At 39.1% G+C, this 26,543-nt stretch overlaps 1 protein-coding gene across 2 annotated transcripts in view; it reads right to left on the reverse strand.

Annotated features, from left to right (window-relative positions):
• Positions 1-9,192, reverse strand: part of srgap3 (SLIT-ROBO Rho GTPase activating protein 3) — a 75,576-nt gene extending 66,384 nt beyond the window's left edge. For both annotated transcript variants that reach the window (XM_042504357.1, XM_042504350.1), the window contains exon 1: positions 8,660-9,192. In XM_042504357.1, the coding sequence (XP_042360291.1) occupies positions 8,660-8,723 (64 nt within the window). In that variant the 5' untranslated portion in view covers positions 8,724-9,192. The remainder of the gene's footprint in view (positions 1-8,659) is intronic.
• Between the last annotated feature and the right edge of the window lie 17,351 nt (positions 9,193-26,543).

Below are 26,543 nucleotides of genomic sequence, written 5' to 3' on the forward strand. Positions count from 1 at the left end.
AACGAAACGCTCTCATTCTCAGAGTTGACATCCTTATCACCTAGAACCTGAGCTTGTAGAGTTTTTCTTGCCATTAGTGTCAATCTATGATGGCACGTTCTATGTGCATTGTCACAGCTCATTTCAATTTAGACTGAAACTCCCTTCTTACTTTTGCTATTTTGGCGGAGCAAAAATGGCTTGCAAAAAAAGCATCAAATCATTCACTCATCCATCCATAACATTTAATGCATGTTTGGTATGTCAGACCAGTCACTCTTGTTCGAATTAAATTTAAGTGTAACAGCTCTGTAACAAGGTTTTAGTCCACCAGCAAACAGCGGTGCAATTCTTGACTCATAATACAATCAGGGTGTTGACAGCTACACTTCTCCAGACAGTGCTGATTAAAATTCTTTCAGCATACATGACTGAATGAAACAAGAAGTGAAATCATGTCACTGGCTGGCACCAAATAACCAAGCAAATTTAACTGTTTTTCTGTTTAAATGACCCTTTGTCAACTTCATCAATGCCAGCACACAAACCAAAAATAAAACCTATTCTGAGACTGTGTCAAAGGATAATACGCCCGGCAGACTCCTTTTCATGAAAGGCTGATTATCTCAAGGATCCTCGTGAAACGGCCAGAACAAACTCTCAATTTATCAAGTGGCAGCTGCATCCATCGTACTGAGTTTACAGAGACCAGAGCGGAGTCAGCAAATTCAAACTCTGATGCAAAACTATATGATTTATGATGGCAGAGGGCATTATGATAGCCCAGTACGGCATAAATGCATTAGATTTTAAATGGTTACAGCCACAGGTGATCTCTTCTCATCTTTGTCACACTTGAAAAACATATTGCGCTACTTTGATGGACACAATGAGTGGAGAGTCCATGGCTCACAGAGGACCCCATATGAAAGTGGCTCGAATCAGAATTGAAAAGATTAGATTCTATTTGATTGTGCTGTTTGTACTGTTATAGGAAAAAAAAGATCTGAGTCACATGAAGGAAAAACTTTCATATGCGGTCCTAAATCAGATGCAGGTTGGATTTTTTTTGCAATGCAACCTCAGTATGAACAGTCATATCAGAAACCTTGCGAGTTTTAATTCTCAAACAGACAGGTTGCCTGAACTGACCCAGCTGGCACTGGACATCAATATTTTAAATAAGAAGTTAGAATCCCACATTGTGTGGGTGTAAATATTATGACATTTTGACTAACTAAGCTTAGCATATATACTGGAAACAGGGAAAATAGCTTGCAAGAAATAGTTCGCGGATATTGCAGATAACATTTGCATAAATGTTATCAAATGTGATATAATGTGTTGATTAATTAAAAGATGCTGGTAGACCAGGCCCAGACTCGTTGTTTCCTCCTGTTTCCAGTCTTTGTGCTAAGCTAGGATAACTGGCTGTTGGAGGTAGCTTCATACTACAAACAAACATGAGAGTGAACATACATAAGAGTGGTATCAATTTCTCATGTAACTATCGACACAAAAGTGAAGAGTACTTCCAGAAATGTCACACTGAGTCAGTGACAGAGTAACTTGAGCTGCCTGTTTGTTTGACTGCCACAACACACAAACAAACCAACCCTGAATCAAACCCAAAATTTATTGGACTGCAGAATAAACAAGCTGTCCCACTAAAAATTATTCCATCTAAATAGCTAGTAGTTCTTTTTTTTTCTGTGCAAATGTTCTCTCAGTCAGCAGCAGGTTGCCAAACAAGCTGCCGGTGAGTCAGTGCGACCATTTTTCTCCCAACATGTCAGTTTGTACACAGCCAGCTTCACGCTGCCCAGCAGGATGTTAATGGATAAATAACCAAATCACACCATGATGGTTACCAGCTCTGATCATGAGACACATTCCCAGCATCAACTGATCAACACATTCAGTGCCAGTAATAAAACCTGAGATGACACAGTTGTAGGTATTTCAGACAAATAAACAAAAGAACCATGAACTGATTTCAGCATGTATCTCTCTCAACAGAGCTGTCTGTCGCCTGAAGCAACAGCAAACAGAGACACATCTAGTGTCCCACATAATTCTCATCAGCATTCAGGCAAACTGACAACACCTTTTCAGGTCATTAAGAGGATCATTTTATCACAACAGATCAACTATAGTCGTATTTTCATGTAAATGAAAAGAAGTGCAGTTTGTGGTCGCACCACACAATATAAACACTGCAAGCTGATGACTGACAACTCTTACAGATACTGACGCTTGGTCAGTGGACCTGCATGTCACACTATAACGCTCCAGGTATAGACGTGTCAATTTCCGCTTGTTACATGCATACAGTGTCTTCAAAATAAACCTATCTATTCACAGGAAACATAAAGTTTCCACTTCTTACATGAAATCAAACTTGGGGTTAGATTTAGGAAAAAAAGAGCATAATTTGTTACATGACTATGTAGTAAGGTGAGGTTATGTAGTTAAATAGCCTTAACTTCTGGTTTTCAATGGGACACAAACAGTGGTCTTCTGGGTAAAAGTCCTATGTTTGTTTGACCCATTCCAACCTTCTCCCAACAGGGACTTTCTGTGTCTTTATACAACATCAATTTCTCTGAGGATCTCATAATAATAATAATAATAATAATACAGGCCGGTGCATCTCATACAGACACTAGAGGCTGCCTTGCTGCGTCAGTCTCAAACACTGAGGGCAACTGACCAAGGATTGGTATTTGATGTATATGGAGTGAGAACAGGTTGCTATTATACACTGTGAAAAATATAACATGATATTACTAATAATTTCATATAAAAAGTTGAGCATATTCACATACTTTTTACTGTCATGGCACACATGCTTTTAATTTGCATACAAGACACTTAAGTTTGCATTCTACAGAAATTAAGAAAAAAGTCTTCATGCATGCAGTCCTCATAGAAATGTATGTTGATCAAATTACTTTGGGTTTTTTATTGGCTCTACTTTGGAGGTGAAATCTGTTTGCATTCAGTCTGGCAGAGAGGAAGCAGATGAGACCAGCAACAAAAAATAAACCTGAACCCAGAGATGTGAAAAATCTGCTTCCTCCTGCTTAGTATCACCTCAGGTGTGTGTGTATTTGTACGTGCATGGGTGTTGTTGGCATGGATGGACTACGTCTGGAGGACACTGAAAAACTTCCTGGAGCAGTTGCCTCCATCAGTTTCTCTGATCAGAGCAGTTATTTGTAGCCTGAAGGCAAAACAAGGAAAAACAAATGACGTCTTGTGTAATTTCCATTACAATCAAAACGGTGCCTCCTCTCGTACACAACTGATTTATTTGTGTGTTTGTCTATCTGTATGCCTGTCTTTGAGCGTGGGTGTATGAATGTCAGTGTGGGTAGTGACTGTCGGGGTCGTGTCTGAGTAAAACAATGGGCACATCTAGGAAACGGCTACCATCAAACTAAGCCAACAAGTTAAAGCACTGATCACAGACTTTTATCTCCTAAATACTGCAGGAAAAAATACGATTACTAAGGATCCAGTGTGCCAGAGAATGAGAGTGGGATAAGACTGTGCTGCACTCCAAGTACAATGAATCAGAAATCCTTTGCAGAGGGGATTCAGGGAACACAGCCAACAGAGCAGGCAACCTGCTGTCCCTCGAGTCAAAGTACAGCACAGCAGAAAGATGTAAACACAAGACCAATTTAATAAAACTGAGCTGTGCTGAAAACAATGGAGTCTTGCCTGGGTGCGCTCATGTCTTGACATTTACTCGTATCATTGAAGTGCTCAGATTTGGTTTCAAAGCTTTGTCCTGTTCATGTAAGGTATCATCACCAACTCTCTCAACCTCTATCACCCTCTCTTTCTCCGTCAGGCCAGCTGGTTAACTTTGTATCACCAAACTTTTAAAGCAGGGTTTTCTGAAGATCCTTAAAAAAATCTTAAAAGGCATTGAATTCATTTATCTAAAACAGGGCATAATTGGTTTTAATATGTGTGCTAATGTAAGTAACTCGAACTTTCAAATGTCTTAAAGATTTAAGACATTGGGAAAGGATTTTATGAATTGTTTTCTGATGTTATATTGTAAAATCTCAAAGTTATTGGTAACATTTATTTTTCTTAAATAATTTAAATAATGTCCTTCACATTAACATTATGCAGATCAGGACCCACAAAGCACATATTTTGTTTCCATGATGCTCAGACCACAGGATCCACTGTCTGTTCGCTAGCAGTCACTGTTCCCTGGATGACACAGCAAAGTGAAAATTCAATGAAAACTGGCTTTTTGCCAAGATTTCCACATCATGGCTGAAACCGGTGCAAAGTAATACATACACAGGTATTTAATGCAAAAAAAAATTTCAAACTTACAACGAGATTCAGGGCAGTGGAATCCCACATGCAGAGTGAGAAACCCAAAATCAACAAGAAAACTTGCAGACAAATGTAGGTTTTTCCAAAAAAAGTCATTTTTCACATACCAATAAACATTTTAGGCAAAATTTTCCCTTACCCAATTCAGGGTTTTCAATACATTAATTTATTTATGGCAGCCCACCACGATCAAATATCTGCTGCCACGTATTGATTTTATATTGTTGGAGCTGAACCGTTCATCAGGAGAGCTATTGGAATATATTCTGCTCGGTTACAGATTGCATCACAATATTGCACGTAGCATACTTTGGGCACAAACGGAGCAGCAGAATGTCAGGCAAAGTGAGAGTGAAACTGAACTGCTAACTGCACAGCTGGGTTTAAAAGTTTGCATTCACTTGCCTGGTCAGCAGCTGCTCCTCTCATCCATCAATCTGATAAGCTCTGACTGAATCGAAGATCAATTATCTACCCCGTGATTCAAACTCCTAAAACTGCTGTTGATCCAAAAAAGAACTCATGAAGATTCATGGTTGCATTTCATTCCCAGCCCTGCAAAAAATGTATTGGTCTTAAATTTGTTCTAAGTGGCATTAAAAAAAACTCTTAAATCTAAGTTTCCTTTAGCTGTACGAACCCTGTAAAAGCATCCAGTTTTCTCTGTAATAAAGACTAAAGGTTCAGTTTGTCCACGTCCCACTAATGTGGAAGTATGAGTTTATACTGAAGCCATATTTCAGTCTCAGAACCTGGCGTGTAAATGTCAAATAGCTGCTGATGGTTGGGCCCTGAGAGCAGCACCTTACAAGCTGCCAATTAAACTGGCAAACAGGAGAAGGCCGAGCTGCAGTCCAGCAACTGCACGGTGGCGAGCTACAAAATATAGTTCAGGCTCCTCAGTCAGCTGCTGTCTGTTCAGCGTACGAAGCCTCTCTATTGACATGCTAATACAGGATCTGCCAGCTGAACAGCTTGAATAAAGTGAACACCATTTCCCAAGGTCCTTCAGAGACCTCGGCTTTGGCTGCCAGCCTTGAGGGTCGCCGAGAATTAATTAATGGCCGTAGCTTAAGACTTTAGCAGAGTGGTTTGTTACACTGCAACAGAGGAATTCTTTCCTGTATAAAGATGTGCTTTCACACCTGCAGCCACTACATTTGGGGAAACCCAGTATCTCACCATATCGAATGCAATGACCGCGTTTCTTCTTTGCTGTTAAACTACAGCAGGAACCAAGAATTTTTTTATTAGCTCACATACATAATAAAGCAGGCAACCCCGCGATCTTATGACCCAATCAATGACACACTGATGATTTGGCCCCTTCTGCCATGTACACATTAACCATAAAGCAATAACTCAGATGAAGACAGGTGCAATTTCCAATCTGAATTTCATTACATTTCACTCACTGCCCGCTTTGATTCACAACATTGCCATTGTTGTTGTGTGGAGGATGTCGGGAGCAGAGCCGTCCGTGTCTGGAGGCAATGCAACACACCAGCTGTGAATGAGAAACAAGCAGCGTTCTCCATAAATTAACATTAACATCGTCCTCACACAGTTCAAGGGCCCCATCTAATGCAAAGAGGCAGCAGAGGGCCTGGCTCTACGAAACAAGAGTGATTCTGCCATGACACAGTTGAATCCAAGATGAATAATTGATGCCTGAATTACCAAAAAATTGCCTGGGGTGGTAAGCAGCAAAATAAGACAGGCTTTCATATGGTAAAGAAGACATGCAATTTTCTGAATGCCCAGCACATGCCATAAGACAAAACTGAGGATGCAGAGGCACAGAAAGTCTAGCAGCTACGAACTAGACCAACCACTGTTCAAACTAAGAAGGATCAATCCTACAAATTCAACTGCTCACACTCTGAGCATCCAAAGGTCGGGACTCGCACTTAATGATGTTCCAATACCATTTTTTTCCACCCAATCCCAATTCCTGACTTACATACACAGCTGGCTGATGCAGCTGATACTGATCCAATTGGCGTTCAATAAAAAACAAAAAAATTACAGCTGTGTGCTACTAATCCTGTATGGATATAAAATAATTGCTATAATTGTTGTATGGCTTTATAACATTGTTGATGTGGAAACTGGTTACACCATTGCGAAGCCCTTAAAACCGAATCCTTGCAGACTGTACACATTACCTTTTTACTGGTGGGACTTTCCTGTGTAAAATGTTGCCAAATTTCTGGCATTATGCTCACGGCTAACGTTACACAATTTACTGGGAATCAGTTTGCTCCTCTAAAACGGTAGTTGCCAGTGGCTGCTCAGCACGACCTGCTGTGTTTTAGAGCAAGCCCCTTGGAACAGCGCCGTGCCTTTGCACACTTTAGTTAATTCACAGTGTCCAAAAGTGGAATTACACCATCCAGGTCCATCATGTGACGCCATTGAGCCCAAAAAGACTTTTTCCCATGGACTCACATTGGGAAAGAAATGTCTGTAAATTGGTAGATAGATTTTTTTTTGAGGATCACAACCCGTGAAATTATTCACTTCACTACCAGGATTTGATCCATAACCCAACCCAGCATTTTAGGCAGTATCTGAGATGTTTCAGATATTGTTATAAGAAAAACTCTACGAGTATATGACTCAGGGGATGATCAGCTGAAGCCCCTGAGGCATAACATTAGTGAAACCACTGAGAGTGAGAGTGCCAGTAATGGGTCCAAGGCCTTGAAACTGAGCCCCCACTCCACTTAGGGAAATGTCTGCTCATAACCAGTCTACTCTGCTTGTATGTGCAGAATTCCCCTTTCATTTTTACACCGCACTGCAGAATTAACTGTCACTTAATGCATCTTAAGATTGTTTATTTGGGTGACCTGTATTTCTTGGGTTACTGTTTGCATGGTCTTGGAATATATTATAGATTATCTAACATTATTTCCTTCTCAATAACAGTTCCAATACTTGAACTTGTGTACTGGCCATTTTGAATTTAATAGCTGTGTCCTTCTAACCCTGTATTGACGTGCACTGGTTGCTATCATTTTAGGCATGGCTCAGGTAAAGCCTTTTTAAAGCATGAACAAGGACATAGGGAGAACAAATGCCAAAGAACTTTCTTTTATCCAGTGAAAAAATATCGCTAAATTGCTGGCATTTTGCTTACAGCTAATGTCCTGTGATTTACCAGAAATCAATTCTTTTTCAACAATCTAAAACAGCAGCATCTTTCTGTGAAAGCTACTGTTTTAGAGTGGCACAGATGGATTGGTTTCTGGGAAAACTGCCATTATATCTGGGTGTGACACTACTTTAAAGGTCAAATCAGTGCATGGACTCACATATTCGCCGGTATTCGATCCAGCATTTTAGACGGTAACAAAGGCATTTCCAACACAGGTATTTGCAATGAAACAACTCTATTTTTATAATGCTTATATATTTTATATATTTAACTGGCTCCACAGTTGTGACTCCGTAACACAGTCAAGTTGACTCCATGCCTAACACAACTCACATGGTGAGTTTTTAGACCCAGATCATGTTGCTAAACACCTGTCTTTGATCTCAGATTTGAGATAATTAGGATTTGAAATACTCGGTAAGTAAAACCTTGCCACGGGTAAAGGGGCTGTGTAGTGTAGAGAAGAAGTCAATGATGACATTACACCACAGAGTGTTTGATCCATGTTGCCAGGTGAAAGCAGTCAAGAGACAACAGCCAATTGCTGACAGTGAATCAAAGGCAGAGCATGAGCGTTGTGTGATCAGCTCTGTGGATTAAAGCCGGAGCCACCCTGACATCACAAGCCATCACAAGACACTGAATATGTATGAAATGCATTACATCTGTTCCCAAGCATTTGATCAACGTATCTAGCCACAGTAAGCCAAATACAGGAACCAAAATGTGAAAGAATGAGGTGCAATAATACAGCCTGTACTCCATCCTGCACGGATTTCAACACAGGGATCATTTTACCCCGCAATCCCCTCTGCAAACCACATTATGACACATCAAAACTCATGACAGAGAAATCCCCCTAGCTGTTGTTGGATTAATTAAAGAAACCTTGGCACAGGGGAGATAGAGAGAAAAAATAAAACAAGGGTTCACACCTCTCACTCTGATGCTCATGTCATTGGATTGACTGTCAGGGTTTGCCTGTCATCTGAGGGTAAAGTCCATGTTCTCTGCTTTAACATTACAGCTATAGATGTGTTTTGCAAAACAGCATGGATAAAGAGAAAAGCACAAACACGGAGGCTCTTGGTCAGCCTCTGCAGAGACAATGCACACAGAGCGGACACACACATCACATTCACACCGCACCTTTCACTTGGGTCTCATAGTCCGCTATGATCTCTTTATCCTTCTTGAATTTCGTAGAAGACATCGTTCCTCGGGTTTGAGGGTGATGCCCAGTGAGTCGAGGACTGTCTTGGGTGTTTGAGGTGATGACTTGTAACGTTGCAGCGCTTTCGTCTTTTCTTTTTGTAGTGGCCGTTTATTGAAGAGAACGAAAGCTTCAATGTGTTATATACCTGCAGCTTAAAAAAACTCTCTACCAGTGCAGAAATAACACACGAGCAGGAGTCCAGTGTTGCATTCTTCTCCTTTTTCTGCTCGTTTTTTTTCCTCTCGTAGAAGAACCGAGTCCTCCTCCTCCTTCTCGTCCTCCTCCCGGTACCAGTCAACTCAGACGCTTCAGCAGGAAAAACAAAGGACGCGAGCGAGCTCAAAACTGTAATAATAACATGATGAAGAGAGAGCTGAGCGACGCTTGAAGGTTTTCAAGCGGTCAAGTCCTTTTTGTTGCTTCTGTGCCCCCAAAAATGAGCAGACGTGCGTACGAGCAGCGAGGCAGGCAGACACCATTCGTACTCTGACAAATTGCGCTGCAGGGGAACAGGAATTTAAACGATAGTCACGTGAGCCTCCTCATATTGTCAGCTACCCGTCCTTCCCCCCGCCCTCATACAAACACACACACGCACGCACACACACAGGCACGCACGCACGCACGCACACACACACACACACACACACACACACACACACGCACACACAATAACACTATTTATGTGATTCAAATTAAAGGTTCACTGTGTACCATTTAGGGGACTATATTTGAAGAAATGGATGATAATATATTAAATCATGGCCGAGCATGTTTTTATTTATAATTACCTGAAAATAAAAAATTGTCATGTTTTGTTACCTTAGAAGCAGCCAGTTATATCAACATGGGAGGTGTGCCAGGCTTTAATGCAAATTTCAAAAAACAGTGGCCAAAAGTAAAATTACACCATCCGAGTCCGTCACATGACACAAGGGGTCCAGAAAGACTTTTTTCCATTGACTTAGCCTACAATGGGAAAGAGACGTTTGTAAATCAGTGGATACAATTTTATGAGCATCAAAACCCATGTGAAATGACTTCTTTTAATAGCGAGATTTAATCCATTCAGTAACATTTGTAAAGTCCAAAAGAGCCCCAAGATTAAAGTATATGCCACAAGATTACCTTGTATGCTTGCCATTTAAGCTCTGCCGGTGGAAGTTACCCGCCCCGGCACACTTGGCTGCCGAAAGTCTGGTGTGTGTGCCCTATGGAGTTGGTAATGTGGAAGATCTGGGTGCTTTCATATTGCGGAAATAGCATTTTTTGCTTTATGCATCACTGAGCAGCTCTCATGGGACTAAATGGGGCCACACCTCAACAGTTGTATCCTTATCTAATTAATATATCCATGGCAAGCCCCCAGGAAGTGTGCCAGGTGTTGATGCAAATTTTACATAGTTGCTAAAATGGGAATTAGACTGTTTGAGTCAGTCATGTAATGCACACTGGCCCAGAAAGACTTTTCCCCATAGCCATACATCAGGAAACATCTTTTTTTTGTGACCATCAAAACCCCCACAAAACAATTTCTCTCACTATCAATATTTAAACCATACGGTTCTGTAACATTTGGAAGGTCTAAAAGAGCCACAAGATAAACATTTTTCAGACTGCCATTCAAGCTAGCGTGGCGCTAATCTGGATTTCGGTCACTCTGCCGGCGGAAGTTACCTGCCTGGGCACACTTTGCTGCGCTCGGCTGCCATCAATCTCTACTACACAGTTTGGGCCAGTAGGTCCGGTTATTTAACACAATTATTCACCCCGAAAAAGAGCTTTTTATGCTTCATGCACATTTTCACATTGTGTGACAGGAGGATTGGAAAAAACACTTTTTTTTTTAGGTTAAACTGCTTAATCCGATGTTTATTCTGCTTTAAATCACCAGGTTGGTTTGTTTTGGAGAAGAAGAGACCTCTGTGGATAATAGCGTGCTCCAGGAATGCCGTTTTTCTGTAGGCCAACGCACAGGTTAGCGTCACCCTGGTTCCCTCGACAAACGCCAACAAGATTGTTCCATTGGCTTTTTGATCATAGCAGAGAATAAGTTCTGCAAATAAATGTGACACTTACAAGTTTTGTTCAGCAAGATAATCTCCAAAAATGAACACCACTTTTATAACTGATGTTTTTTTTTATGATTTTATGATTTTAAACACCAGACCATTTGTTTGGGAGAGGAGAAGATGTATGCAGATAATTCATCTCCTGGTAAAAACCTCCTGAACAATTAAGACAGAAGGAATTCTAGCTGGAAAAATTTGCTTGGTGCATTGGACAAGTTTCAGCTGGTTGCATTTTGAGATCCTCACTGCTAATGCCACTAAATCCTACACACTGCTGCTTTAAGATGACCACCCTTTTACGGACATCGTCATAATCATCATCATCATATCTGTAGGTCTGCCTCATAACAGTCATATCTATGTCACCAAAGCTAAAAATAGATCTAACAGTGAAAATGCCCCCCCCCCCCCACCCACCCCACCCCAACACAACTTTACCCTACATTACTTTCACCTTACTGTTAAGGAGATGTGGCAAATTTCAGCAAAGGTTGTAAAGGATATTGTCTAGTTGACATGCTGCTTATTCACACACACGGAGCAGAGACTTTGTGTGAAGTCAGAGGCCTGATGGGTAAATGGCTCAGATATGACGTGGTTGCTGCCAATGTACACAATCCATTATCCTTTGTAAGGCAACTTGTCCTTTGCACCGCCCTCTTTTGTTGCAAACAGGTGTATCGCCATGTCCTTGTTGCTCCTGTTGTTCACTCCACCTCTTCGTCTCTGTTGGCAGAGCTGAGGCTGACAATTAAAGATGAATGTGAAAGCAAGAATGTCAGTGACAGAAGCCTTGAACGAGTATAAAACTTCCCATTGTGCAAGCTGTACCGAATACTGAATGTGAAATATGCCTGTCCAGAATCAAGACCACATACTTAATAATCTGTGATCGTAATAATCCTACAATATTGTAGGAAAGGCATGCAAAAGTTCTTAATTTTTGTGTTTAGAAGAATTATGCTTGTATACCTGTGCCTATGTGATGGGAGTCATGTGTTACTTGCATGGAAAATAGAATATTTGAATTCGTATCATGAAGAAAAGCTTTTCAAAGCATTACAGTGACGGGGACTGAGCGTTATTTCCTGACAGATACTGTCATCTGAGTGCTTCACTGTGTTTTTAACAGTCTGTGCGACTTGGTTTGTTGTCTGTCACCTTAGCTGTTCTCAGTTCAGGAGGGAACAGGCTGTTGACTCACAATGTGGTGACTCAAACCTGCAAACTGAAGCCCTTTGCATTTCATTCCCATCTGCACCGCACAGGCTTCAATGCATATTTCCAACTGACAGGTGGGAGGACATTTTTGACAGGTATGAGGTCTACATTCTGCCACAGTTTAAAACAAAACAGATAAACAAGCTTTTAATATATATATTTTTAAATCTAAAATATTTATGTTATCATTAATGGCTGCAGATGGCTCATTAGCATATGAAAATGTCACAACTGTTTATAATTGTATTACTAACATATTTAACTGCATTATTCCTGAAAATGAAGGGCAAACACCAGCCAAAGGGCTTTTATATAACCTGGCAACCCAACAAATGCTGTCAGTCAGTTCTTATCTATAATAAAGCATTTATTAGTGATATATTAAACATGATTGACAACATTATAAATCCTTTATACAAAGTGCCTTTTGCCTTAGATTTAAAGTGTACTATATCATTTTAACATCTTGTAAGGTGAGGACATGAATGATTTTCAGGACGTTACTAACAACACAGGTGTCCCCCTTGATATTTATAACATGTACCCCACCCCCCATAAAATAATTAAAGTATCCGAAAAGGAAACATTTTGATGAGATTAAAGACATTTCCCACCATGAATTGACACAGAAGTGACAAAAGATAACTGATTAAAATTCACCTTTGCCCTCAGCTGACAAAATTACTTAAACGTCCTTAATGGACATACCAAGCTAAATAAAAACTGGGGGGCACAGCACTGTGTCAAGACACTATGTGTTGGTGATTTTGAAAAATCAGGTGCTCTTCAAGGATTGGGCAATTAGTCAAACAAGGACAAAAACAATCACTGCCCAGCTTACTTAGTGTAGAGGTCCATGGTGTAGGTTGACAGTCTGAAAGGGGATAAAATACATTTAAGACAGGTGTTCAATTTCAAACTAATCAAGAAGTCATGTGACACAGGTCACATGGCATGTTAGAAGGTGTGACCTGTGTCACCTGTGTTGGACACATATCAGTGTTAGACACATTGCTGTAAGCTTGAGCCGCATGTTAGTTAGCAGCCAGCAACACTAACCTCATAGACAAAGAAAGAAATATAAAGGTGATTATTACTAATAATAATGAGGTGGAGGAATTAGCTAGTCACCCTTGCGGGTCTAATTGAACAATCACAGAGATGAAAGAGATGTTTACAGTATTTCTCTCACCCTAAAACTATCCATTTACACAAATATAGAAGTACCCTGCCCTCCTGTTTTTCCTCCAGTAATGACTTAAAAAAATCAGGTTTGAGTTCTTTGCTGGCCTTGTGATGTACAAAGACATTTTCTGGACGTTGAACTCAGCATGCAGGGCCCTCTTCACAAGAGTAAAAGCCCCTGAGGATTTTTTAATAGCCTCTGGCAGTGTATGTGTGTGTATATCTATGTCTGCATATGTGTTCAGGGAGTCTGGATATGAGAGTGAGACAGAGAGGGGGTGAGTGTCTTCCTGTGTTATGTGCCTCACTGCATCACTCTGTCTTTTGTATCTTTGTGGTTCCGGTGGTGAGTCTAAGTTGTTTGTCAGGCCGTATGTATCACCTACACGTCTGAGCAGTGCAGCCCTGAGAGAGCAGACACTTCACTTGTGACACATTGGTTGTGACAGAGAGGCCTGCTGAAGGGCCAGAGTGACAGCAGGGATGATTCTGCTTTTGTGTGTGTTTACCACAGAGAAATCTGCAGAGGTAACCTTTACGCAGTCCCTTTATCCCCTCCCACCATCCCTCTGTTCCTCACCCCTACCTCTCTCATCAGGCATCTCAGGGGGGAGCCCAGGAAACTGTGACTTCACTGTTTTTACAGCACAAAGAGTTATTGTGAGATCCTCTACTATTCTTTCTCTATAGAACAAGAGTGGGAACTGCTCTTGTCTCCATGCCCAACATGTTAAAAAAAATGCCACTCTGGGACACAGTCTGGCTCTGAATGCTGCGATAATAATTTATATGTGTTGCGGCATGCAAATACTTGGCAGCTAAAAATACCTCAGTGAATCTGCAAATGCATCAGGACAATTATTGTTTCTTACATAACAGATTGAAGAAAAGTAATTAATTTATTAGATGTGATTTGCCAGGAATCTCATTGCTTTCATTGCATGATTTCTTTGACATTAAAAAAAAAATAGATTGACAACAAAAAAGTGACTGGAAACTTGGATATGACTTCAAACAAAGTTTGCCAGGTGACACAAATATGAGTTGTCATTGTTACAACTATCTTGGGCCACTCAGTCAACAGGACCCCTACTACTTTTGATAAGTGACATGCACTGAATTTCGCATGAAAGTGGGCGCTGAAACAAACTTCATTATACCTTTTACTCCTAAATCTGTACTTGCATCTGAAAATGTCCCGAGAATAGTTCACACAGTCGGTTGAGGAAGAAACGCATTAGTGATAGTAAATGTGAAGGTGTTCAGGGCGATTATCAAAACTGTGGGAAAGAAGAAAGCATGAAAGCCTTCAGGGCTGCTTCTTCCTGATATTTTCCTTCTTCTTCATCCAGAGGAATCTTTGTACGGACATGTATTAGTTCTGGTATCACTCATAATTGCATCTCTTTGAATTTAAAAGATCTTTGCCCTGTGGGACTCAGAGGAATCTTCAGATAAGCAGCATGTGATGTAACAGGTTTCCCTGTTTAAAAGGTACAGGACTGTCGGGCATGCACCGCCGATCCTTAATCAAATAATGTGAAGTTCTGTAAAGGTTGCAGTGAGTGCGATTATATTACTTTGTGCACTGCTTTTTGCCTACGACTTGATGAGTCAGGGTCACAGCAATCAGCCGTCTCCTACATCCACTCAACATCAGAGTTTATTTTCAAATCAAGATAGCCTGTATTTGTTTATTTAGCCTTATTTGTATGTTTAACAAACTCTAATTAATTTGTTACAATAATAATAACATTCTAGTTACATTTATTACGCTTGAGGTGAAAAGTACACACCCCCTCTGATCAGTGGCACCCCCAGATTTTTTTCATACGGTATATGGGCCTTTTGGCACACCAACAACCGAAAGTCAAACTGAATTTCAGGAATGCTGTTGTAGTATAAAGGTTAGTTAAAATCTATGTCAATATTAGAGTTAAGGAGGCGCCCATAAGCTTGCCTAGTAGAGCGGGCATGCCATATACAGAGACTTTGTCCTTGCTGCAGCAGCCACGGGTTTGACTCCAACCTGTGGCCCTTTGCTGCATTTCATCCTCTCTCTTTCCCCCTTTCATGCATAATAATGAAGGCAAAAAGCCACAAAATTCCTTTTAAAAAATATGAGAGTTAAGGAGGCTGGTTGAAGACAAACATACCGATTTAATTTTAAGAAGTACATAGACTGTATGGAACAAAACATTGGTGCCGCCCTGGCCATCCTTTATGGGCATCACTGCCTCTGATTTGTTTACTTAAAAGATTATTTCTTTAAGCATTTTTAGCAGAGTTGATGAAATGCATCAAAGGGCTAATGTCAGAGTCGAACCCACGGCCACAAGGACCCAGCATCTGTACATGGAGCACCCGCATGATTTGTTAACTTTAAATAATACCTCAAATTCAGTTTGGGTTTCATCTGACATCAACTGTTGGTTAATCTATGATTAAAGAATTGCTAGAATTTAAAACGTATTTCTGTAGAATACATCCTATGTGGCCAAAACGCAAATATAAACGTGCTATATATTTCAGTGAAAGCGGCAATGCAGAATGCATTCTTAAGTGTTTTAGAACAACCTACATGAGTAGGTATATGAGCCTAAATCTGGTAGTTAAATTTCTTCCGTTTTTCAATATAATTTACAAATTAAAGATTCATTACAAATGCAAAAAAAACTGGCAGACATGCATCAAATGGATGCTCTCTTGGCTTCCCATTTAAGGTAGTGTTTTCAAGAAATCATCTGCCCTGCTGCTGCCAACTGTCTGACAGCTGCACTGATAAATGTATTAACAGCATCATAAAACAGCCCAAAATGGGGGTTTTTAAAGTCTTTATTTTTTATGCGTTCCATCTGACACAAATCCTGGAGAAAATATGAATTCAATTTTAGATTGTGTTCACTGAAAAGTAATGTTTTCAGTTAGCCAAATACCATATAGCCTCTGAATATGGTAAGAACATTATTGTAACACAGCACAATCAAATGCAAACCACTGACAACCTCTATTACAATCTTACATATTTATTTCTTGATGCTGATTTACACAGTCATCAATCAATAATCATGCATTCATGCTGAGAAAGAGATGAAGGAAGCTCATCTCTTTGCGAATGTTACTTTGACTGTAAGAAGTAATACCACACTGAGAGAAGGATCTGAAGAATAATCTCAGCGAGGGTCCTCTTAACACTCGGAGAAAATCCCACAGGATTTATCACACCTGATTGCTTTGAGGATATTCCCTCATTTTTGCATGCTTGTCTTTTCTCTACATTTCCTGCGATTTAGTTTAGTTACATGCGAGGATAGAAACATCTCACCATGTCTAACTGCATGGATAACACGTGAATAAAACGGAAATCAAACAGGACTGTGTGTGTTTGATCTTCTGTCAAAGCAGCAAAGCCTGAGCTGCATTACATTTTTAGTTTCTTTTCACTGTCAGCCATTCCTACGGTTGAAATTCCTCACAGAGAACAAGAAAATGTGTGTTTCTAACATTTTTATAAGAGCATTAAGTTGGCAAAAGTTTGGAGTGTCTGACTGTACTGTGCAACACCAGCCATCTGTTGTGCAGGACTTTTTGTTCCCTGACATGAACACACGCCCACGTGTCTCTCAGACTTCACTATTACTAACCAGTTGGAAAGAATGAAGATGACCTGAGACAAAAAGCTAGAAAAACAACAACACATTTCAATAAACATACTGTGGAGAGCCGAGGAACAAGATATTCAGTTGGTGTTTTTTTTCTGTCAGTGTCCTGCAGATAAAATATTTATGACTACTCTTGTTATCCTAATTAAGGGCTTTAAACTAAACAGTGAATTAGAACTGCTGCTCTTTATTTTCTCCCACAGGTGTTTGCTGAAAGATAGAGAATTATCTTACAACGTTAAAGCCTCTACTTCCACTTCCCAGGGGTTCAATTAATCACACAAGGAAACGTAATCACAAATGATAAATCGAATTTGGAGATTATGGGTGACTTTAAAGGACTGAGATGCCTGGGCTGGCCATGGGTGATACCAGTATTTTTCATTTAAATAATCAATGGCAGTGCATTTGGCTAGGTTATTATGAGCCAGCAAGAAAAACAAAATCTAGCTGCAAATTGTCACTTTGAGTAACTATACGTTTTTGAACTAAATGCCAATTGTTGATAAATATTTGCTTGATGATTTATTTCATTCAAACCACTGTATCTGTCTGCTCAATGTCCATACAATTACAACATGTACAACATGTACATACAGTTACAACCATTGATAAATGTGAAAAACTTAAAGCCTATTTATGCACAGAAATGCAAAGAAAAAGATGAATATATTCTTCCATAATATTTCTCTTCTCCCCCATTAGATCTGCTGAGTTTGTCTTAGTGGCTTTTATTTTGTCTTCTCATGTACTACCTCTTTTATTCTGCTACTTTATTGGTTGTTGTTTATTGTAAGGTGAATGGTTTTGTTCAGTGTTGAAAACATGATATAATGGCGCCCTCTATCGATCACTTATATAAAGCTGTGACCGGAAATAGACTTCACTAGAATACATCCATGGTGAAAATAAATAAAATCCAAAAACACATGATCAAGATGAGTCAACTGCAACACGATTTCCTGTTTGGGCTTTTCGCTTTCAAAGTAAAAAATAAAAGTACTTTTAAGATTTATAATTGTTTAACAATGTAAATTAGAAGTACTATGCCCATTAACTGATACTTGACCTTACGGTCATTATAAAATGCTTTAAAGTGTATTATTGCTATTGTGATAAAGCATTATGAATATTTTTGAGTTTATAACTGCATTAGGCCTATACATGTCTATAATGCATTAGACATATACATGTCTATAATACATTAGGCCCCTACATAGGCTATCCATAATGCATAGGCCTATAGGAATGGCTGCCACGAAAGTGTTGCGCTAAGCTGTTTGCCCCATATTTTCTGTCTAAAAAGAGGGATTATTGTTTATCTTTTTAAATCAATTTTAATTTTTTGACATGGAACACGTTAAAAATACAATTTTACTGGACACAGTCATATGAAATAATTTTAAGATAGGCCTATTGAAAGAAAGAAAGAGGGAAAGAAAGAAACACAGTGACAAAATTAAAGCTGCAAGCAGCGATGAACGGGCCCTCGTACCTCTGTGCACTTTGGGGCTACTTGCTGGACGCCAACTGGTGCGGCCGCGTCTCTCTGAGAAAAGGCAGCAGTGAATTAGTGTTTCCTCCATGTAGTGCTATGGCTGGAGATGAGCTAAGTCACTTTAGCAGGTGTTTATGTGTGTGTGTTGTGTTTGTGTGTGCGTTGTGTGATCTGCCAATTACAGCACTTGTGGGTTTACTCACAACAACAAACATGGGGAAAAAATGACGGTTTATTTCTCCTTTTTCCTGATGATCTAAATAGGTCCCTAAATGTGTCTCTCATTGCTGCTTAAATATAACGCTGCTAAGAGGGTCTCGAAAATTGCTAAATACAATAAAGTCAGCTGGTTGGTAGTCCTCTCCTCCTGTACCCTGGAACCTGAGGTCATCTTTTGTTCTTTTGCAGAAAGATGAGGCCATTATTTTATAATATAACAGTGTGTATTTCAGTGTACTTCAACTATTCTGCAACGCTCTCTGTCACAATGTCCTTGAGTTCTGAGAGTAGTTTAACAATGGAATAAGAGTGCATTTCTCTCTCTCTCTCTCTCTCTCTCTCTCTGTGTGTGAAGTAGAGTCAAAGCAGCAGCTGCTAGAGGTGTGAAACAAGGAAGCAGCCAGCCTGTGTGATTGTGGACGGCTGTTTACTCTGTTTACTCTAATCTGCTGCTTTTACAGTGCTGAGAGTAGGGCCAACAATGGAGTAAGCGCTCTATCTGCTGGACAAACTATAGGATGCAACTATTGCAAAACCACCCAAGCATCGTCTCCTGCATTATATGGTCTGTGAACAGAGTTTTTCTATCAGCACATCTGGGAAAACACTTTGTTTTTAAACCAGAAATGGAAAATACCAAAATGATATGTATACTTAATTATATTTATTTCGTTTTTTTCCAACAATTTCCCTGCACTTTGTAACATTGGTTTTGATAAGTGCTATATAAATACACTTCATTATTATTATTATGATTTAAAAAAATGATTTAAGGCAAAATTTCTTAACACTTTGAAACCTGGAGTGACATAATTTTTCCTGGGCTGCTTTCAGACACCTTTCACAAACATTTAAACTTTTGAACCCTGAGCAAATTGTGAAATGTGTGTGATTTCTATAATAAATATAAAATAAATAAATAAATAAAACATGAAAAAGGTAATAAGTAGGAATCAGTAGGAATGTTCCACAAAAAGGAAGATTTAGATTAAAAAAAAAAAAACTCAGGAAAAATGTCTGGGGAAAGATCTATTTTTAATCATCACAATTAAATAAATACAATTATTTTACAAAATTTGTATGACTTTTTTTTCCAATTGTTGTTTGCCTCTTATTGTAATTATACTTTTTCTTTTTAAATGTTTTCCTTTTTTAATTGTGACTGCATTGAGACATATGTGTGTGTGTGTGTGTGTGTGTGTGTGTGTGTGTGTGTATAAAATACAGTATATGTATGTTACATAATATGTGACAATATGTATGTGTATGTGACAATATGTGTGTGTGTGTGTGTGTATATATATATATATACACACACATATATATGACAACAATGTCATGCAAAAATATCAGTGTATTTTATGCAAAAGATTTTTGCCATTAGATAAAAAAATATTTTTTAAATGTTTATATTTCTTTATTTCAATTTTTTTTAATTGTTGTTATTGTTTTCAACAAGTCTTGAATTCATCTTATTGCAAGTTGTAGATGTTTTTATGCTAGATCATCACCTTTTTCATGTGCATTATTGTCTTTGTATACAAATTATAAGATTTTCAGCGACTGATTCTTTGTTGTTGTTTTACATATTATAAGTAACTTGTAAAAATGTGTAACTTGTAAACTTTGTAAAATCTAATACGGCAATTTTTATTCACTTTTAATTTAATTTTTTGCTTGACTTAATGAAAAGAAGTTGCTGGAAACTTTTATGTTGAAAATTTCAGTTTTGATTAAACATTTGCTTAAGACACTTACAGTTTTGTGTAGGTATTGACTGCAAGCATTTCAATTTTTATTGTAAATGCACATCGGTTCCAAATATAGGTTATCAATCTCATTAGATACAAATAAGTTTGCATCTAACATTTATATAGATAGAACTATAAATATAGAACTATATATAGATTTATATAGAATTCTAATTATTATTATTTTTTTTCAAATTGCGCCAATAGAGGCGTGGCTTACGGAACGCGTCATTTTCGTTTAGGGGCGGGGTCAGTTCACTACAAGAATGGGGCTTATCGAACGCGTCAATGAATCTGGGCGGGGCTTATAGAACCCGTTCGGGGGCGGGGTCAGTGCACGAGATTAAAGGACTCTGGGCGGGGTTTATTTAAGGCATCATAAAGACGGGGCGGGGCTTATGGAACATTCTGTGCTTTAAAGTTAAGGCCTTTAGGAACTGAAACAGAAAAATCTTTCAGTCTGTTGTTTGGCTCGAGGCAGATAGGGTTTAAGATCAGAGAATTTCCAGTTATTTCGAGAATAGCAAAATTTCACATTTTTCAGTGTTAAATTAACTGAACTGTAGGATTACCGGCTGACCTGCCAACAGAGCCAGGAGATTTACAAACCACCACTCACTGAAAATTTTTAGACATTTTATAAAAGCTACCGCAAAATAGACATGGAATCGACATTACCGGGAGCAGTACCGTTTGAGGAGGTACTGGAGATATCTGAAGGTAGATCTGCTGTCCGCACTCACATTGAGTGCTACCTAAAAAACATGACAGCAGAACAGTGGGAATTGTTGAAACAAGGTTCCCCTGATGATGGAACCAAAATCATGATGGCAGATCTGATTTTTGATTTAATTGCCATCATTATAAAAGCCGTTTTAGGAGCTACGGCAGCAGATACAGTCGTATCTGCAGAGAGTGTGAGGGCAAGCCTTGGCGACACACTCTGTCAGGGTTTTGCAGATGGACTGGGCGTTAAGGGCAAAGTTCATTCTGCCAGCGCTGAGTGCTTAACAGCTCTCATAGGTAAAGAGGTAGCTGAAGAGTGTTAAATCTGCTCCTCTCCTCGACCTCGCCCACCGCAGAGCCTGAAGATTAATCAGGGCATCCCCCCACCGCGCAGGCTAAATGCGATGATTAAGCATGCTTGCGAAATGTTAAGTCCTTTGCAGGCAAGGCAAAAGCCTTTTTTCTCCACGACCCAGGAAGCAGAGAAGTAAGACAAACTCCCTGGAAGAAGCGACGACGAAGACATGGAAAATATCGAGCAAGCAGACAGCGATAGCTTGCCGGTGATTGTTATCAGAAAAGCCTGTAGCTTCTCACAGGATTCATTAGAGGACAAAGCAGCTGAAGTGCCACAGCTACATTTATTCAAAATCAGCTGAGCAGAAATTTAAGTGACATCATTGAACTCTATTAGACGAAGTGCCGGACATTGAATATGAGCTGCTTGACTCGGAGAAGCTCGCTAGAAATTATCATAGTTGGCGAAGACATCGCTGAGTATATTTCTGAAATGAACACTCAGAGGAGGCAGCTACTGCAGGTCAGAGCTCAACACAGAAGAAAAGCGCAGTCTGTGGAGGAAATAGGCAGAAAAATTAAGTCTTTCTCTGCTAAGCGCTTTGCTGTAGCACTGCTACATCGACTCCTGGCACAAATTAGGAGCAAATTCCACTGGGACCAAAATTTCAAAGCAGAGAGTCAGTGCAGAGGCTCGCAACTAGTATTGAATCTCTGCTCACGAAGGACGAATGACAAAAAAACACAGGCTGGTGAGGAGCTTTGTGTGTTCAACAGGTTTAAGAACATGTCAAAAGAAGATGTCCTGACATTCACCCAGGCATTTACTGACCTGTTGTACAGTCATATTACAGATATGGGACTGCATCTGAGGTCAGCCCCCGCAACAGGTCCCACCATCACATGTGGACATGTATGAATGACATAAGGGACAAAGTGTGGCGTTTCCTTGGAATGATGAGCTGGTGGCTCAACACACAGGTGGACGACCACAGTGAACGGATGGCACTCGCTATCATGGGCACTGAGTCGCTGCCACCAGCAGAGATACCAGAGCTCATCGTTGTTGAGGACAGCGCACCTTTGGATCCTGCCACAGAGTCTGGCTCAGCATACATGGACACACCTGTCGAACCTGTGGACCGTGTTGCGCAGAAAGGAACAAAGAAACAAAAAGTTCATCCAGGTAACCATGGAGCAGCTGTTTCGCGGATCATGAAGAAAGCTAAAGGTGGAGTACACCAGTGAAAACTGTGCGGCCATCATCACGTTCTGACTGAGAGAACGTGGGCCGAGGTCCAGGGTGTAGGCTTTGATCCCACCCTAAAGCTTTCGGAAACCTTCACAAGGCCATTTTCAAGGACTTGTGTAAGGAGTTGGGCTCTGCAAAAATGGTGCTGGTCTCCATGTATTTACAGGATGCAGCCTTTGAAAGCATTGTTGCCTGCTTTGTCAAAGACTGCTGGTGCCAGCACCAAAAAAAAGCGAGGCACCATCCGCAAGTTCTTTCTACTTTAGGGAAAACATCTCCACGGCATGGAAGAGTCGTCACACAATTTGGTCAGTTGTGCACCTTAAATGTTTTTGACCTCCTCCTTAACATGCTCCCCCAGTTAATTTAGTCCGTCTGTTGCTTCTGCTTGCATTGCCGGCTGCTGCTTTATGATTCTGCAGGTTCTTCTCTAACATCTGCAGATCTAGAAGCAGGGCTGGTTTTATGCAAGCGAACGCAGATTGACGTACAGGTTTTCTCCGGGGTGCTCCGGTTCGCCTGACATCAGTAAGGATCAACATCTCATTACTGATTTAAAAAAAAATTAGATTAGGTATCATTTTGAAGGAGAAAAAATGTTTTTCTCCTTCAAAATGAATGATAAAGAGCTCCTCTCCTGCCTCACATCCAGGTTAGCGTCTCTCTCACTGTCCTCTGTCCCTCATCATAGGAGGAGAGACAGATGGAGCAGCAGGTTAACCTGGATGTCAGACAGGACTTGAGTTCTCATGACCACCTCTGTAGGCAACACCTCACAGCTGGAAGGTGAGGGTTTGATTCCCGTCATGAGCCTTCCTAAGTTTGTGTGTTGTCTACTGTGGTGTTGCGGGTTTTCCCCGGGTGCTCCGGTTTGTCCCGCATTCAATTAGAATAAACATCAAATAACTAATTCGATAATAAAAAAGCTGAAATTTGACAGTTTCATTGATGTGGTATTCGTAAATTTGTACATATTTATGTCATATGTTTTAACACTTTCTAAAGATTGACATGTATTCATTAATTATTTGTTGACTATGGTTTTAATTGCACAAAGTGACACACAGATGCCACGTGGCCAAACATGCAGTGACTGCTTTGTTCCCTTTACTGCAGGTGACCTCTGACAGTTACTGTCTGCTCACTTACAGCAACACTGCAGCCGCAGCTGCATCTCAACAAGGCTGCTGTTTGCTGCCCTCATTTTCTTTCATTTCTTCACTGTGTATGTTTAGGTTTTTAACCAAGAAACGAATTATCCACAGAGGTCTCTCTTCTCCAAAACAAACACACCAGCTGATTCATAAACCTGTAACATCCGTTTTCTTGAGCTGTGTTCACATGAATTTCAAACAGTTGAAACGAGAAAATGGATTTCTTTTGAAATTTGTCTAAAAAGGCAACAAGCAACTTGGCAAGAGGTGCTTGCAAACTGTTGGAGAGAGAAATTATAAAAGGATAATAATCAAAAGAAAATAAGGCAAAATATCCACAAATCCATCCATCCTTACATCCATTTTCTATCGCTTAGCCGGGGTTTGTCTATATCAATTATATGATCATTACTATTTTTTTGAAAATTATTTCATCTAGATATTTATTTTATATTTTTATGACTATTATCATTATTGTTATAATCATGATCATCAACCAAGCTTCAGGAAACTGTGAAGAAAATAAAATGACAATATTTCAGATTTGAATGTCTGATCATTTTGATGACTTTTAATATGCATTTAAGACTCTAAATAACAAATTAATATGCATGTGCCTGCTTCCACTGCTGCTACTGAAATGAAAATAAATATGAGCCTAAAATAATTTTTAAAAAAAATTACTTTACAAAAATTTGGTGTAATTTGTGTGTAGTGTAACTTCAGTCTTAGGAATAGGATTTAATAAGCAAACCTACTTTAGAACATGAAAGGTCATAAACAGAACTTCCTCTCCTCTCTCTCTCTCTCTCTCTCACACACACACACACACACACACACACACACACACACACACACACACACAATACCCAAATCTCCAATTATTTGGGGTTTATTAGTTGCATTAATTCAATAGATAATTTGCTAATATTTTATGTTCATAGTTCAGTTCAGAAAAAGATTTGGGTTATAAAGTTTTGACCCACCTCAGAAAATACGGCTGATTAAATCAAACGTCTTACAGGACAGGAAAACCTGATTTTAAATTTAACTTCAGGAATCTCATATTTTAAATGGTTTCATATGAAATGTTGTAGGGCAAAAAGTTTTTCATAGCGTCTTATATAATTTAATTCATTTCTTAATTTCTTTCAAAATATTTTGGAGGTTCCTCCACATACCACAGGAGGGAGCTGCCAGAGTTTACAGAGTTTGGAAATAATGTAGTAATGTAAACTGTCCATGAAATGTGTGCAGGGTTTCTCACCTTATTACCTTCATGTCTGCAGGTATAAATATAAAGATGTTTATAACAGAATATGCATTTCATGTTTATGCATAGAGCTTTTTTTAACGAGATTGCATTATACCTGTCACTATTTAATTTAGTCTTTTATTCTTATTTTTATTAAGCTCTGCTTGGGTTGTGCAACTAAATTTCTGTATATATACCTGTACAATGACAATAAAGGTATTCTGCCCCTGATTCTTGAATAAAAATCTAATTTTCTTTTTCTTTTTTTAAATTATCTTATTTAGTTTAATTTAATCTTGTTGTATTATTGTATCTTATTTTATTTGTTGTTGTTTTTTTTTTTACAGGTTTTTTATATTAATTATATATATATATATATACATATATATATATATATATTCCAGTTTTCCTTGTCTTGATCATTTTCAGGTCTTTGTCAAGTAAATTTAGCTCAAAAATGTTTTGTATTGCAATTAACCAGGGGACTTTTTGGTCTTGTAGGTCCATGTGTATTGGGGAGGAAGGTCTTTGCTAATGATGCATGAAATCAAACAACTCACTTACCAAGAAACCAAACTGCTGCATTTCATTAACTTATTATTATGTAATTTCAGCATGAATAACATGCAGGTGATAGCTTCAATCAGCCTTAACACACACACACACACACACACACACGCACACACGCACGCACAAACACCTGCAGGGTAAACTGCAAACATGCGGAGCAGGACCAACCAGCTGGGCAGCTGAACCATAAACTCATCTGTTCACACGTTCACACATGGCGTCACTTTCTGTATGTTTCTGTTGTTAGTTTTTTATCATTATACTCTCATATATATATATTTATGTGTGTGTATGTGTGTGTATTCATTCTCGAAATTAGGGTGAGTATTACGACATCAAAACGGGACACTGGCAAAATGGGACAGTTAAGCTTTGCAATGAATTATATTTGCAATGAATAAAAAACGGACCAATTACAATAGGGTCCTCACGCCGTTCAGTGCTCGGGGCCCTAAAAATGTGTGTAAATATGGGTATTTTGACATAGACCTTTTAGTTATAGCCAGTGCAATGGGCACTGTACACTATTTAATTGTTTCTTTTTTCTTAAAGTGGTACACAGGGGATAAGAAAAAGGTATTTTTTTTGTTTTGTAAAGACCTCTCAAATAATCGAAAACATTTTAGATCTATGTAAGAAAAAAAAGTTTATTACACCTCTAGGTTAATACCTCATACAGTTTAATGTAATCTGTGTTAGTTTTATAAGCTCTTTTCTGTTATTACGTTTGATATCCATTCATCTATAATGTTAAACAGATATATATATATTTTAAATGTACATATCTGTCTGTGCAATGCACAGTATCTATCTATCGGATAAATAAATAAATAAACTATTCCATAGATTGCAGTATACGGCGTTGTGGAGTATTTCTATACTTTACCTGTCTTTTTTCATTTCATCTTATTTTTTTACTGTATCAGATGATGCTTTTATTGCGGAGGATTTCCAC

Source organism: Plectropomus leopardus, chromosome 2 (genome assembly GCF_008729295.1).
Source record: "Plectropomus leopardus isolate mb chromosome 2, YSFRI_Pleo_2.0, whole genome shotgun sequence".
Taxonomy (NCBI): domain Eukaryota; kingdom Metazoa; phylum Chordata; class Actinopteri; order Perciformes; family Serranidae; genus Plectropomus; species Plectropomus leopardus.